The following is a 16,846-nucleotide window of genomic DNA, read 5'->3' as shown; positions in this document are numbered from 1 at the left end:
GAACTAGCAGATCATGTAGCTTTTGGAATAATCCACCAATTTTTTAAAATTAAACACTAATGATTTGCATCGAAGCGTTTTTTTTTTTATAGTGATTTTAATCACCGTCAGATATCATTATACTTGACCGAACAACACGTCACCACTGTGGCACGACCCCTAGTGCTGAGTCTTTTTTAACTTGAGTTAGTTAAGTTTAAATCTAAATATTTTAATAGAAGGGTTGAGTAAGTTTAGGTATAGTCATAAACTATTGTGCACTGTTAACTTAAAACTGTTTGTGTTCGCTTGATATGCCTAGAGTATAGACATATTGTGACATAATATTTGGGAGCTTTTATTACATAATTTTTTACCTTCTCTCAAAAATATATATATATACAACAAGAAATATAAATTTTTTTATTAATATTTACTAAACGTAAGAGGTTATAACAGTAGGCGATAGTAAGGAGATTCAAAAAAGACTTAGTCCGAAAATTGAAATCGCTCTTCTATCCCCTAAAAATAATAAAGAACTTTTTGTTGACTTATGCCAATTATATAACTGGGATGTTTTTATTTTAAAGCCCCCTTCTATCTTACCTAAATACCTATTGTTTTGAAAGTCAGATATACTTTGAGAGCCTTAATTGTAATAATTATTTGTTAATAGGCAGTAAACAATTACAACACTATTTTATGTTAATTATTTATTTTGCTACGATATTCATAAAATCCTAAGTTTAATAATTTTATTAAACGATTTTGCGATTATCAATATTCGGAGTAAATTTTATACGAAGCAATCAATTAATTATTCTATTCGGAGTAATCATCGTCGTACTGAAATCCAAATTTTTGTAACCAGGTATTCGCAGTAATTGTTGTCGGAGTAAATGAATTTAAAGGACTTTTTTACAATGTCAGAATCAAGATTATGGATAAGACTTATCTATAATTGTGGTCGGAGTATCCGAATGTCGAAACATTATCAGTTCGCGGCATTCCCCATAACCCATCACATAGAACTATATAAATTTAACAGATTTATGCATTTATACGAATTTTGATTATATTTTTGAGTGCATTGCTTTTTGTTGTGCTCCGTATATTTTTGAATAAAAATGTAGTTGATAATGATAAAAAATGTAATAAGTTAAATTTTACTCACATGTACATTGAAGTATCTGTGGTTCCAAATTATTTGAAAATTTGTTGATTTATTCAGATGAATTCCGTGAACTATAATTCAAATTAATAATAAGCTATTTTCGTTACATTTTTAAAAGTCAAGATTTTATATCGATAAGTTAATTTAATTAATGAAATAGGTATTCATGTGTTTTACAAAACTTAGTTTTGTAACTTTTATATTCGTTTTATTTTAAGATATTATTTTTAACTCCTAATTTTATTACTATTGCATTTAAAAGTATAATTGAATATTTTCTAATTATTAAAAGAGTTGTCTAAGACTATTAAGTACAATTTTGCTGATATTCACTGATATCTACTTAATTTAAAATTTCTTTGGGAAATAACTTTTTTAAAGTCTCTAATTTTACTTAAAAATAATAACTGTTGTATTATGTAATTTTTATTAATTTTATTGTAATAATTTAAATCTAAAATAAATTTAAAAAAGCTGTCATAATGATATCAAAATAATAACAATAACAAATGAAAATAAATAATTGGACTTTTTATTATTCTTGTTCATTGTTGAATGGTATTACATGATAATAAGTATAACCTTTTGATAATATTTTTTTAGAAGAAATTAAATCAAATTATGGCAGAAAGTTTAGAAGAATTAAAAATCAATATACGGAGTTTGCTAACCAGTTCTCCAAAAAAACTTAGTATAGAACAGCTACTTAAAGATTATTATGCACAAGAAGGTGAAAAAGTGCCTTATGTAAAATTTGGATTTAAAACAATTTTTGATTTACTTAGAATTATGAGTGATGTATTGGTGGTAAGTTTATTAAGTTGTATGATATACTAGTAATATATTAAATTTATTATTTTAGCTACCACCTAATCCAAATAAAGATACACTTTTAACTCTTGTTGTGGGAGATAAAACTAGTCATTTGAGAAATTTGGTTGTTAAACAAAAAATTCCTAAGAAAAAAAAATCAAAGTCTGGTCTTAAAAATAGATTTAATGTGCGCATATCTAATGGAAACAAAATACATGGTGGAAATAACTATAGAAGGAATCAAATTAATTATGTTGCTAACAAAAATCAATCATTTAACAATTTTACTTATAAAAATAACAAAGATTACCAACACAATACTACTCATTATAATAAAACGTACCATTGTCAGCCAATAAATCAACAAATTATAAATAATGATAAAGTAAACAAAAATGAAGTGTCTACTAAGTTCAATTCTATTCAAAGTAGTTTTAGTAATACTACTGAAATTAAACCTAAAATTGTAACCAAGAGTCTTAATGCATCTTGTTTTGAAGATAAAGGAATTTATTCATCATCTTTATCGAGTAGTTTTTCATCAACATCCAGTGAAACTATGTTACAAAAATCTGTCTCTCATAATTTGTATAATTTACATTCATATATACGACATTTTTTGTCAAAAAGTGAAACGGTGATTTTATACTACTAATTAAATAAAATATTTCTATTTTATTGTTATATTTATACTTATTATTTAAATATTTTAGGAACATACATTAGATTCTTTAAAAAAACACATTCAAAGTAATCCAACTTATAGTAATATAGATGAAAAACTAATTGATACAGAAATAATCAATTTTAAAGACTTAATGGATTCAAGAAATATGTATTTATATTTGGAAAACAATAAAAAATTAAAAGATTCCTCTAATATATCAAGTATGTAATAAAAATCAGGAAAAAACTTACAGTGCCAACAATATTTTAAACAATTATTAGTATAATTATGCTGTAATGTTGTTTTTAATTTGTTACCAAAGTATAGCAGTAAATTGAAAGTAAAAGGCTCACCAACATTTTTTACTTAAAGATGTTTGTTTATTTGGATAACCTTTAAACTTATAATTTGTAAATAAAAATAGGCAAAATATCAGATTTTATAAAATAGTCAAAATATAATATAGTCTGAACTAATAATCCCAAAATTAATGTCCAGCCCCATGTTAAGAAAGTCCACTGAGATTTTCTTGTTTGCACATCTAATCAATCTAAACATATCAAAATTCAACTTTGAAAGTCTAAGAAAATTTAAGCTTAGATCAAATGTAAATTCTGCATAACTTTAAGTCAAAAACAAAAAAACATGTTTATCAAATATAAACATATATAGTCACTTAGTTTATTAAGTTATTATTTTGTTCATTATGAATATTAAACAATTATGTCATATTTATTTCAACAAAAATTTAAATAAAAACAAACTAGATGTCATATCACATCTAAAACTAAATTCATGGGAGGATAATTGATAAAATATTAGAGGTTTAAAATATAATACAATTAAAATTCCCTTTATAAATACCGAGTATTCTAAAAATATTCTTATAGAAAATATATGCACTAGTAAATAATAAGTAAAGTGCAAAGTAAATGTGTGTACAGTTTTTGGTATAGTCTTCTGATTTTTCCTTCAATTTTTAGATCAGTCAACCAATATGATTAAAATTGTTACAAGTACACCAATTGGATCACAGACATCAAAATTTCCTCACAAAAAAGAATGTAACCAGAATAGCTCATTTAAAAAAAATTGTTCTATAAATCAAAATGATCATAAAAAAGAAGTAAAAATATCAAAAGTAAATAATTGCAATCTTGGGAAAAATAATTTTGGGCCTAAAACCATGACTGATTATGTGATGAACCGTGTAAATGCAAATTCAAACCTTAAATTAGATCATAAAAGTATATCTCTTATTGATAAATCTAAGTATCTCTGTCAAGTTATGCAATCAAAGAATAATTCAAATAATGTCAACAATTTAAACAAAAATGCATTAGTTAATGGTTTAAATAATGTAAGTATATTTTATGTGTAGTAATTAGATAATAAAATAATGAAATTTACTCAACATTTATATATAACACTTAGATTTTTAAAATTTGTAAGTATATTATTTATATAATTTTTCTAGATGCAGTCTAATTGCAGTTTGAATCATTCTACATCACTTAATAATTGTGGAGAAACTTCAAATAATATCTTTGGATCAAAAATAATTTATTGTGATAATGGTATGTAATATTTTTTAAATTTCATATTTACTATATACTTGTAAATAAAAAATAATGTAATTAAAAAAAAAAAAATATGTTTTCAATATTACAGAAAACTTGAATAAAATATTTTATAGTGTGAAAGATGAACTCCATAAAAAACTGTTATCCAATATGATTTTTCTGTTAAGAAACTATTTTTGTGCAATTCATTTGAACAACCTAAAATATATTTATAATGTAAGTTGTCAAATCTATTTACAAAATTGTTTAGTTCTTCTGTTTGCAGAATTCAAATTTTTTTTAATTGAGAAATTTTAATATAAGTTTTTTAATTAGAGAAATTGAAATATTACTTAAAAAATATAACCGTAAGTTAATAAGATGTGGACAAAAAATGTGTGCAATCATTTTTATTTATCTCAGGCTATTACTGTATTTGACTATTACTGTATTTTTAGAATGAAAATGTTATTATTCTTATGTTAAAATTTCTGGTCAAATGAGTTAGTGTTTTGTTTGTTGAATAGTTTTTTAAAAATTAGCATTTCCATGATTTGTGGAATTTGTTCAAAAATGAACTAAAAATATTTTAAAGAATAAGGAATTGATATGAAATATTTTATCCAGCTCAACAAAAATGATTTTTTTTTTATTAAATTTTCTCTACTATGCGAGGCTTGTGAGAAATGAGAAATTATTCAATTGGATTGATCGTTTCAAAATTACATTTAAGATGAAAAAATGGATGGTTGGCCAAAACATCAAAACTGGTATAAATAACCTACCATTGCAAGATTTTTTAATGTTCAACTACATTTTTACATAACTGTATTGATATTTTAAAGCAATTCTGTAAACATATGAATTTAACACAACCAAAGTTGTGAAAGATTGAAAGTTTAAACTTAATCAGATATACTTTAAACTTTTCATATTGATTGTCTGTAATTGAATTACCAAAAACAATATTTAACATCTTCTCATCTGCTGTATACACTAGATTTATGTACCAGTAACTTTTTAAAATATTATAAATGTCAATGAAATCTCTAATGAACCTTTTAGAAATTATTCAAAATTCATTTGATCATTAAAAACAAACTCAGAAAAAGTGTTTAATCAAATTATGTTTATTTTTAAATGTATAAGTCTTAAAGAATAATATTTTTCAAAAAATGTTTGTTCTTACATTATATGGAATATAACATTGTCATGAAACTAATTTATGTATCTCAAATTTTGTAATATATCACACTGTTAGTAAAAAAATATATATAGATTGAAAAAAATAATTTCAATATTAACAGCTTCATAGTTTAATGTTTCAAATGACTTACACTATGCATTTTTTTTAACTATTCTTATTTAGTCCAAGTTAAATTTTAAGTTACTTGCTCATTTAGATAAAAAATAAATTATGTAGAATTATATTGAATTATATTGAAAGGTCAAATACCACAAATGTTGTCATATGATCTTCCTACAATCATTGTGTAACATACTCTAAAAAGGAACTTTTTTTCTTGTTATTTTAAACATACACACCTCAATATTAGTTTTTTCATACAATAAACTAAAGGACCATTTAAAAATGTTGGCAATTATGTTGTAAATAAAATAAAAATTATGTATTTATTATCATGTAAACAACACAACATTATCAATTAATAAATAAACTAAAACAGTTAAATTGATAAAAGTATTAATATTCTAGAGATCTTTTGATGACACACTTGAGCCAAACAATTTTGGTTTTTCATCTGATGAAGAGCTCTTGAAATTTTTTGATGGAATAATTAGTATGAAAATCAATATAATTTATCCAAAACCTTCATTGAAAAATTCAAATATTCATGAGGAAATTTTTAACAGATATAAAAATAATTTAAAAAATATTTCTACAAAAGTAATAAATAACTTAAATTTTTTAAGAATAAAACATGATGTTACAAAATGAATATTATACATAATGTTTCAAACAGTTATCGACATTTTAAGAACATAAAATTTATAAAAATTTCACTTTTATTAAAAATTATATTTTAAAACACCAATATTCATTTTGTAACAACCTTAATTTGTTAGTCATTTCTCTTCAAAATGTTTTTTTTTTTTAGGATATAAATTGTAAGTATTACTCAGAGAAAAATATTGAAGTAACTTTTAAGTTAGATCAGGAAAAACTTCCTATAATTCAAAATTCAAAAGATAGAATGGTGTTATCTGAAGTGTACAATCCAACTTTATTTTATCTTCGTTTGGCTTATAAAACCATACAACTCGAACAGTTATCAACTAAAATACAGTAAATATTTTATCTCATATAATTAGAAAAGATAGTAGAATAAATATGCTAACTATATAATTTTTAATCTATATGTCTAGTATATTCATTAGGCTGGCTCTTATTTTATAAATTTTCATTGATAGATCTCCGTTTTTGTTGAAGCAAAATTTGTTCCATCGTCTAATCCAGATTTATCACTTTTTAAAAGATTTATTAATGATTGGCGAAAATAAATAAAACTGAATTTTCCATTTAGTCAAATGACACAATTTTAAATATATTAAAAATCATTCAAAGACATAGGTGATAATAAAAAACTTAATTTAAAAATCGATGATGTGTCACATTTTTTATCGAAAGACTTATCAGTTGACTTAATTACAGATATGTCTTCACAAAATTTTAGACAATTTAACATAAAAATAGACTCATAATTTTTATTAACTAAATTATGTGATAACTAGTATTTACTTTTTGCAGACCCTACACAACTATAGGAGGAAATACCCTAATTATTATCATAATACACTGAATAAACAGTTTTAATCAATCATATTTATATTGTTAGTGTTATAAAAATAACAAAATTATACATCTGACTATAATTTCACATAAGACTAATTTTGTAGAAAATTAAATTTTACATATTTTTTATACGAATCATTTTATTGTAAAGTGATTATTTTGAAAGTTAAGAATGATTTATGTTAAAAAAGTGAATTTAAGCAAATTTTTTTTCATTTTTTACTTTATTTGAGCTAGTAAAAATAATTTTAGAAAATTTCTGTAAACCCCTTTTTCAAAGAAAATATTAAAATATATAATTTATATTCTATACATTTTTATGTTAGGTGTGTTAGTTTTAGAAATAATGATCAAAAACTAATAAATTACCCATTTGAGTGAATTTTCAACCCCGATTCGGCACCTGGAGGGGATATATTATCAAAACCAAATTTTACCCAATTAACTTTAATATAATAACGAGATTGATCAATGAAAGTTTATAAAATAAGAAACGCCCTAATATTCATTAATTTTTTCAAACAAATAATTAAATGGATTTTTTTGCTATATAATCTAGTGATTAATATGCTAATTCAATTTTGCAATTCATTATTACTTAATATATTCAAATTTAAAATTAAAAAAGGGCATTATCTTACCTAAATATTACCTGTTATGTGAATGTGTTATATTTAATGTCTTTTGTGATTTATATTGTCTTTTGATAAGTTTATATTATATATTTATAGATTGATTGGTTTACCACTTGATTACTCATAAAATAAATACAATATTCGAAATAAAGCTTTTTGTTTGAAGTGAAACTTCTTTATAAAAGGTTCGAAAAATAAAAAGGTTATTGTGTATCATAGACAGATTCTATTATTTTATTAGACATACGGTCAAAATTCTTTTGTTCCATAAACAAAAACATTTGTCAAATACATTCTATTGTTTTTTTTAAGTATACGCTCAATATTTTATGAATGAGCGTATAAATTCAATAAACATATACATTTGAAAATGTAAAATGCAGTCTATTATATTTTAAAATACTAATAACTTATAAAGTGCTGGTTTAAAAGTTTTTATCAACCAAACATTTTCTTAATTAGAACATTTTATATTTTAGAAGATAGTTAAATATATATGTAATCATTAACAAAAATAAATTTGACACCTTATAAACTATAAGGAATTTATCTAAAAATTAATTCATACCCGATAAATCAAAAATATTTATACAAAACATTTATTTTTTAATATTGTAATTATTTTGCAATAATCAAGTATTTTGTGATCACCCTGTAAATATATTATAAACAAGTCAAGCTTAAAAAATTTAATTCTTCCCTATACAAGTAATAAGAAAATGTGCTAATTTAAAATATCAAATTTAATATAGAAATGTAACCAAACATTTCTAAATGATAAAAATTAATCATAACTCTAAAACCCATACCCCATTTCTGTTATATATTCAACTACGGGATGAATAAAATCTATGTAGTTATATTGTTGACATATTTCACTAATAATTATTAATTATCCTTTTCATGATATAATCAGGAAATTTTATGGTCAAGAACAAGAAGAAAGTAGATATTTAGTTAACCCAGAACACATAACACCAGGAAGAGTATTTGTTACTTCTTATTTATCTTACTCCAATATTAAACATTGGAACAGAGTTAAAGTGTTAAAAGAAATTGATAAAAATAGTGTTGAAGTAATTAATTATTATGATATAATTTAAATATTATATTCTTATATATCATTTTTTTTAGTAACAAATAATATATTCAAGTTTTTTTGTATTAGATACTTCAAGTAGATTATGGGACTGTTGATTGTATTCCAAAATCTGAATTGAGGCTGATGAAAACTGAATTCAGTACTCTACCAGGTCAAGCTATTCAATGTTGCTTGACTGGATATAATGAAATTTGTACCATACCTGTAGATGTTACTGAAGCATTTGTCAAACTTACCAATAATATAATACTTGATGTTCTTATTGATCATCTTTACCAAATTGTAAGTTTAAATTTCACATTAAGATTTTATGATTTTTAATTGTTATTTTTTTATAATTGGAATTTCAGAATAATAACTATCAAGTAATCCATGTTACATTATTTTTCAAAAGCAATTTTAAAGAAAAAAATTTAAATCATGAATTGTAAGTATTAAAAAAAGAAAATTTTTTTGTCATAATATAAAATATTTGGTACCTTTTTTAAATACAAAAATTTATTTTTCTTTAAATTACAAATATCTAATTCATATTGTCATGTTATTAAAAAAAAATCATACTAGAGTTTAAAATTCTTTATAAAATATAGAAAAATCAGAATTTTCTATATTGAGGGTCAACTTAGCCTTGTGAGTAGAAATGTATATGTGTGCACGGAATTCCAGGTTTGATCCCCAGGGTGCCAACGAGATTTTTCTTATTGATGGTGTCTGATTTTTAGTGTAAAGTAGCCATAATATCCAAACTGCCCATCATTGGCTTAGCCAAGAACTATATTTGACTCCTTAATATTTAAATATTCTTTCACCGCCTTTTGTAGAATGTTATTACCAGGAAATGGTAGGATGTAAAACTGATCATTTTTCAGAATTTTCAAGATTATTAACCTTTAGGTATGGAACAAATAGAAATATGAATTGTCATCAGTTGATTAATTTGATGAAATTTTAATAGAGTTTTTGACATGTACATATTTGCAAGTTTTATATTTAAGTATATGCTTTAAGTTTTTCCTAAAATTTAGATATTGTGTCTAAAAAAAGAAAAAGACCAATACATTTTTTATTTAATTAATTATAGTCCAGAAAAGTACATCTCAAAATATGTTACATGTAAATAAATTGTCTGATGTATTAGATAATTTGTTATATATTTTTTTTACATTTTCATGTAAAACAAATATTTTTGGTTTTCTAAAAATTTTTGTTTGTGAATTAGTTTATAGTTTTTTTATGATTCCTTTAATAATTTTTATAGTGTATTTATTTATTTAAAAAAATTTTCTGTCGTTTTTTTTTGAAATGGTATTCAATAAAACAATTTTTAATTCAATTATAAATTCATTTCCGGCCAAGATTTTAATTGAGCACTTTTCTGAAATAGAGGTGTTAGTTACGTTCTCAACATGTAGGTAGCGTGGCCGAGCGGTCTAAGGCGCTGGTTTAAGGCACCAGTCTCTTCGGAGGCGTGGGTTCGAATCCCACCGCTGCCAAAAAATTTTTTCTTCCTTTTTCATTTTACTTTCTATTAAAAAAAAATTCAAACTTTAAGTTATAAAATTACTATATACTTGTATACGTGAAATTTCGGTATTGTTGAAATGATTTCCTGGTTATTAAAATGATTCATTTGATTAATCACCTACTATTTTTTAAACTATTGTTTGTAATTACATTTTGTGGCTGTATTTAATAGAAATTGAGTATCCCAAAGACACATTCATAGTGTAACTCACGATTTTAGGACAGAAAAGGGGTAAGCAATACTAGGTACTGCAGATATGTAACCAAAATTTCATTTCAGAACGGAAGACAATTCTAAAACTAAAATATGTTGGGGTAAAAAATTATTTTTCCAACTATATATTTATTTTATTAACTATATATTCAGGGGATTCAAACCTATGAATCTAGTTAATTCGTGTATGAAGCGGCGAATTTTCAATATTTTTCTGGTGTTCATATTTCAAATATTTCGATAGTTATCTCATTTCACATAATGTATTAAGTATACTATAAATTTATTGATGTCAAAACCAATTGAAACGTACACATAAATTCGACACTAGTACCTGATGTAGTGAAGAAACTCCAGATTATTTATTTTATATAGACTTAGGAACATTTTTAATGAAAGTCTTCGAATAAAATTTGTTATACTTAAAATGAATTTTTACATTATATGGAATAAATGTATTAAATTAAAGACATTTTACACCATAAATACTTTCGTAATTATTTGATACGTCGATTTTATACGCATGTAGTAATTTTTGTCTTTATTGTTTGTAATTGTTATAGAACTCTAAATTATTTGTAGCTGATGAATTAAATAATCATGTATTTGTGAAGACAGAATTTTAACGTCAACATTTTTATAATATACCACTATGAATACAAATATTTTTTATTATTATTGGACTTTGCAAACATCGATAAAATTTTAAGTTTGGACTGTTAGTTTTTTATAATGCGTTTTGAAATTATTAGCAAAAATAAATGTTGAGTATAGTTTTTGCGTTAATTACAAAAACAAACGTTTGATTACTTTTAAATGTAATGAAAAATGATTTTATATTTTGTATGGAATATAAATATTTGTTATGATATTTAATTTTAAGTTTTAATTAATTGTTCTTAATATTTTAACAACTTAATAAATGAAACTCAAATTGTAACTGATATTCAAATCTTAGAAATATTTTTTATATCTCTCCAATAGAAACCATAAAAAAAATTAAAATACAAAAGACTTATTGTATTTTAAGTTAATATATGTCAATATATACCTTTTTACTTATTAGTTATGTATTTTTAAAGTTATTTTAATGTAATTTATGAGCTTATTAATATTCTCTAAACTATAAATATAAAAATGTTCAACTATTTTTTTCATATTAAATTTAATTATTATTTTTTATGATATTTTTCTAAATATATACAATTGTTTCTTCTTAAATTTAGAATTTTTATTGTTATTTGTTTTCGTTTATATTGTCTATGTTAAGAAAATATGTTTACTTTTGCTTAAAAATAAAATAATAACTATCATGTATTTGTAAATTATTTATTTATTTATACATATTATTTTTATCTAATATTTATGTTGTATATGAAATTTTCAGCTTATAACAAGAACCTTTTAAAATCGGTTAACGCATTTTACACTATACGGAAATATTGTAAAATCCCCCCCAAAAAAGTACTTCGATGGCGATTTATTTTAATTATTATAAAAAGTTCCCCTATGTACATTATGTGACGAAGTTATTTTAATAATTGATTATAATTTTTTTACGTATAACTACGTCAAAATGTTGGTGGTTGGGTATTTATATATCGATCAGGTAAATGAAATTTCAGTTAAAATCGTATACAAAAAAAAACTAGAAATAATTACTTATAATTATAGTATTTCTAGTGACCTAAAAAATAAAACTTACTCAGCTAAAATATATCATATTAGTATAACATAATTATACTTATTGAAGAATGCATTTAGCGTTATAATTAATTATTATAATTAAAATAATTTAAAAAATATATTCGTTTTATATTTTTTTTTGTCTGACATTAGTTTTTCTCAGTTGTCACTGTATCGATTTTACTTAAAATACATCAAAAAATCACAAATTATATCTAGTTGAAAACATTACTCTTAATATTTAAAACATATCTTTTGTTTCATGTAAATGGGAGGAAATCACTCAACAAATTATGATTTTTTATTATAATTCACTAACAAAATTTTTTGTAAAATAGATGAATCAAAATAATTTTTCTTTTATATAAATACCTTAGCTATTTTTCTTACATTTAGAATATATATTTTTGAAAATTGATCGTATAGCTGCCTATAGGGAGAATTAAAAACAACAATTTTTGTATGAAATGATTACTTATTTAACATAACTTTTGGAAATGTTTCGGAAATACTTAGAATTTCAAATATATGTAAAGTTTGAGCTTATGTTACATACTATAACTAATAATAAAAATTTGTCTTTTATAAGTATTTTATTTTTAAAACTATCAAAATTTAAAGAAGATGTCGTTTTTGTTTAAAAAATCATTGTTTGTGCAGTTATAATACTTTACATAAATTATTTTTTCAATTTATAATTCTTATTCAAGTTTAATATTAAACTGAATACGTAGATAAATTGATTTTAACCCATAAGGTTTGTGGTCTTATTAAGAAAAAGCAATCCAGTGAAAGCTATTAATGTGAACAAATAGATAAATATACCATTTGAAAAAAAATGTTGATACCATTATAAGGTATAAAAGATATTTTAAAAAGTATTATTATTGATGAATCAAGAAATACTTATTATTATTATTTATTACTGTAAATAATAATATGAAACAAAAAACATTAAAATTGATTTTATTAATATAATTATTGTTTTAAAAGAAATTAAGTAGATATGAGAGGTAGTTCTATTAATAGAATCATTTTGTACTTCGATACCTTAATTCATCATAATCTAGAATATTCGTAGCTAGAACTCTTTTTTGGTAAAGGAAGCCTCATTTTTTAAGTATAATTATTGGATTAACATTAAAAGCTGCAAAATATTTATAACTAAAATTTGAATAATTTATAAAATATATTTTTTTAATGTAGGGGCTTATATGAGGTTTTAACCCTTAAGCATCTCATATAACTATACCACTTGACTTAAAATATTAACACAAATAACCACAAAAAAAAAAAATTTAAATAAAAAATCATAAAGACACAAATAACTGTAATATTTTTAAACCAAAGTAACATTTTTTTTTAACTTCGGATGCTATATACATAGAGAAGATAATTTATTTTTAATTATAGTACATAAAAAAAAAGTTTTAATTTAACATATATTTATAACTCAGCGTATTTCCAGAAGACTTTCAAAAGTTATATTGAAAAAATGAATTTTTTGTGCAAAAATTGTTATTTCTTCTTGTAGGCAGGTAAAGGGTCAGATTAAAAAAATATTTATTATAATTTATTTATTTTTCAAAAAGTTATGACAGTTATAAGTAAGAAAAAGTTTAAAAAATTTCGAAATTTATCTATTTTGAAAATAGTAATTTTTTTCATATATATCCGCCATTTACAGGGAATGAGGCAAAAGTTTCAATTTTTTAAAGTATCATCAACTAAATACGATTTGTAATATTTTGACATATGATTGATAAAAATCGGTCTAGTGAGAACTGAGAAAAAGTAGTGGAAGGTAAAAAAAATAAACACATCATAGTAAAATTAATACTTTCTTAGCGTTGCATCGAAACTAATACATATTATGGTGAAACAAATGCTTTCTTAATTACATATCAAAGTTTAAAAACATTTGTATTTTTAACTTTATTTTATATTAAGGAAACCTTTGACTTTTTATTTAAAAAAAGATACTATTAATATAGTTTTATAGTATAATATATTTAAAAGAGCTATATTATACACTCATTTTATTGATAAACTCAAGAATGTGCGATGTATCCGTCGATGCTTAGAAACTTGATGTTTTATAGTTGAGATAAAGCAGACTGTTTTATTCATTTAACACTGGAAAGTGAGCCTGTATACGATAAATATATTTGCAATGCTATTTTGACTGTATAGATGCCAATGATTTACATAAACATCAGCCTCTTTTATGAACTGAAACATTTAAATGTCTATACCTGTATGTATAACGCCAACGCATATCGTCTGGTGATTATTATTGTATACAAAGATATATAGACACTTTATTGTGTTTCTTTACAAAGGCTTTTTTTTATGTTGACATTAAATGATTTATGGTTAAAACCACTGTAGTTGTCGATCGAGTAATACTAAATCATTACGTAAAGGTTAAAGAAACTCCCACAAAAAATTCCCAACTACTTTTTTTTTAAATTCAACATTGTGGTTACAGTATAAACATAAGTGTAGTTACATGCCATTTATGAGTATAATACGACTCATAAAACCATTAGAACCAGTTCATGTTTTATGTACTAATATTTTAACATATTGCTGAATTGATACAAACATTACTGCTAAAATAAATCTTATCAACTGGTCTGTATTTAGGAAGATAGTAAATACTAACTTTTACCTAAGCAACAAATTTTTAATACATCATTTTAATATTACTCCCACTCTATTTAAAAAATTGTTTGAACTGATCTTGTAAATGTAGTCTCCACTGAAAACCCAATGATCTCTATGATTATATTGAATTTTCTTTATTTAAAAAATGCACTCTTCAAATACTTTATTCTAGTTACGTCTATTCCTTATAGCAATTTGCTGATAAAATAGCATCACTGTTAAGAAACTAAAATTACAAAGAAATGTAACTAATGACTTTTTCAATTCTACATTTTTTTTTTTTTTATGTTTTTAATGTAATAATTGCAATTTATGAATTTTAAACAAAAAAAAAGTTGGCAGCGGTGGGATTCGAACCCACGCCTCCGAAGAGACTGGTGCCTTAAACCAGCGCCTTAGACCGCTCGGCCACGCTACCTTAATGATTGTCAAGAATTATTGAGGTAATTTCGTTTCAAGCATAATGATTATCAAAATGGATATAGATGCACAGTAAGAAAAATTAATTAAAACATAAAATAGTCTCATGATGGAATCATCTTATTATTTTAACCTCTTTGTCTATAATAATAAAAAAATTGTATAATTGGATAGACTCTAATACACTCTAAAAAAATATATCATATTATTTAATTTTTATATATTTTGTTGAAACAAATTGTTTAAAAATATTGGTATTTTGATTAGTGATATATATGTAAAGATTACACTAATAGCACGAAAAATATTAAAAAATTGTAGAAAACTACAATTTTTCAAGTTATTACAATTTATTCAAAAGTTATCTTTAGTTATTTACTATTATCAAAAAAATATTTTGGAAGATCTAATTTTAACCTCTTTCTTGTTCAAAAAAGAATATTTATATATTTTTATGAAATATTATGTTAGAAAATTTAAAGGGACTTTCCAAGTCTACGCAGTGCTTGCAAAATATATTTTATTATAAAATAATAAATTATAATAATTAATTAATTAAATAAATAATAAATAATTTTATTAAAAACTTTTTAAATATTAAAGATTACTTTTTAAGTATTAAAGATCACTTTTTAAATATGAAAGATCACTTTTTTTAAATATCAAATAAAATTGTTAAATAATGTTTAAATGTAAAATTGTATTGATGGACTTTGTTAATTTGTTAATTTACTTAGTATTTTAAGACACATTTCACATCAACTTTTAGTCATTCAAGTCATCTGTAATATTAAAGGGGTTTCACTATATTAGAGAAAAAATCGATAGCGTTGTTTTAAATAGGCAAAATATAATTTATTTGTAGCATTAGCAGTATTTTAAATTTTCAAATATTTAATTCATAAATAAATTTTATTTTTTATAAATAAAACATGGTTTTCTCACGTGGAATTATGAAAAAGAATACATGCATGACGAAAATAGATGTATTGTAAACATATATATTTTGGAGATGGCAAAATTTTTTTTTTACATATACTTTCAAGACATAACCATGAGAAAACTTCGATGGCATATAATTTAGTATAATGGTTAATTTAAAATTATTACAATAAATAATTGTAAGTAATATATTGAAATAAATTAATTTTATAGAATTAATTGAAAAATTAATACTTGTAGTAATTGTAAAAATATAATTGAAAATTATAAAAAATAAAACTATTTATAGAAAATTATTAATTTAAAAAAAACATTTCCATGGTTGGCACTATTTGACTGTTGTATTTTAGCAAAGCAAAATCATTTACTTGAATACCTCGACAATTACAGTACAATATAATAATTATATTGTAATTATTAAATTATTTAACAATCATATCTAAACAAATGAAAATTTGTAATCAATGTTACTAGTATCATAATAAAACATTTATTGTTTGTATCACTCGTTCATTTGATATTTGAGAATAGAATCAACATGAATATATGGACACTATGATTTGATGACACGGCAGGGTGATTTATTTATCATGAACACTTAATTAATTGAAAAATAAAAATAATTCTGTGAATATTTAAAATGAGG

The 16,846-nt window shown here is 22.7% G+C and overlaps 1 protein-coding gene and 2 non-coding genes across 4 annotated transcripts; 2 read left to right on the top strand and 1 right to left on the bottom strand.

Moving 5' to 3' along the window:
- Window positions 1–890: 890 nt before the first annotated feature.
- Window positions 891–11,506, top strand: LOC126902433 (metacaspase-2-like). 2 transcript variants are annotated; one of them, XM_050679703.1, is made up of 13 exons: window positions 891–1,130; window positions 1,757–1,960; window positions 2,016–2,603; window positions 2,680–2,854; window positions 3,617–3,993; window positions 4,111–4,210; window positions 4,305–4,432; window positions 5,910–6,101; window positions 6,313–6,500; window positions 8,559–8,718; window positions 8,811–9,026; window positions 9,095–9,171; window positions 11,046–11,506. In XM_050679703.1, the coding sequence occupies exons 1-13, from the start codon at window positions 1,119–1,121 to the stop codon at window positions 11,062–11,064; spliced, it is 2,436 nt and encodes an 811-aa protein (XP_050535660.1). In that variant the 5' UTR covers window positions 891–1,118; the 3' UTR covers window positions 11,065–11,506. The 2 variants fall into 2 exon arrangements, with proteins under 2 accessions (XP_050535660.1, XP_050535661.1); XM_050679704.1 differs by having other exon boundaries at window positions 892–1,313; window positions 11,046–11,502.
- Trnal-aag (transfer RNA leucine (anticodon AAG)) lies at window positions 10,156–10,237 on the top strand. Its single transcript has one exon. It is a non-coding gene; the product is annotated as a tRNA-Leu (tRNA).
- Window positions 11,507–15,174: 3,668 nt separating the features above from the next.
- Window positions 15,175–15,256, bottom strand: Trnal-aag (transfer RNA leucine (anticodon AAG)). The gene has a single exon. It is a non-coding gene; the product is annotated as a tRNA-Leu (tRNA).
- Window positions 15,257–16,846: the final 1,590 nt, after the last annotated feature.

The sequence above is a fragment of the Daktulosphaira vitifoliae genome, unplaced genomic scaffold (genome assembly GCF_025091365.1).
Source record: "Daktulosphaira vitifoliae isolate Bord-2020 unplaced genomic scaffold, ASM2509136v1 Scaffold_3, whole genome shotgun sequence".
NCBI classification, from domain to species: Eukaryota; Metazoa; Arthropoda; class Insecta; order Hemiptera; family Phylloxeridae; genus Daktulosphaira; species Daktulosphaira vitifoliae.
This window is presented reverse-complemented; position numbering and strand designations above follow the sequence as displayed.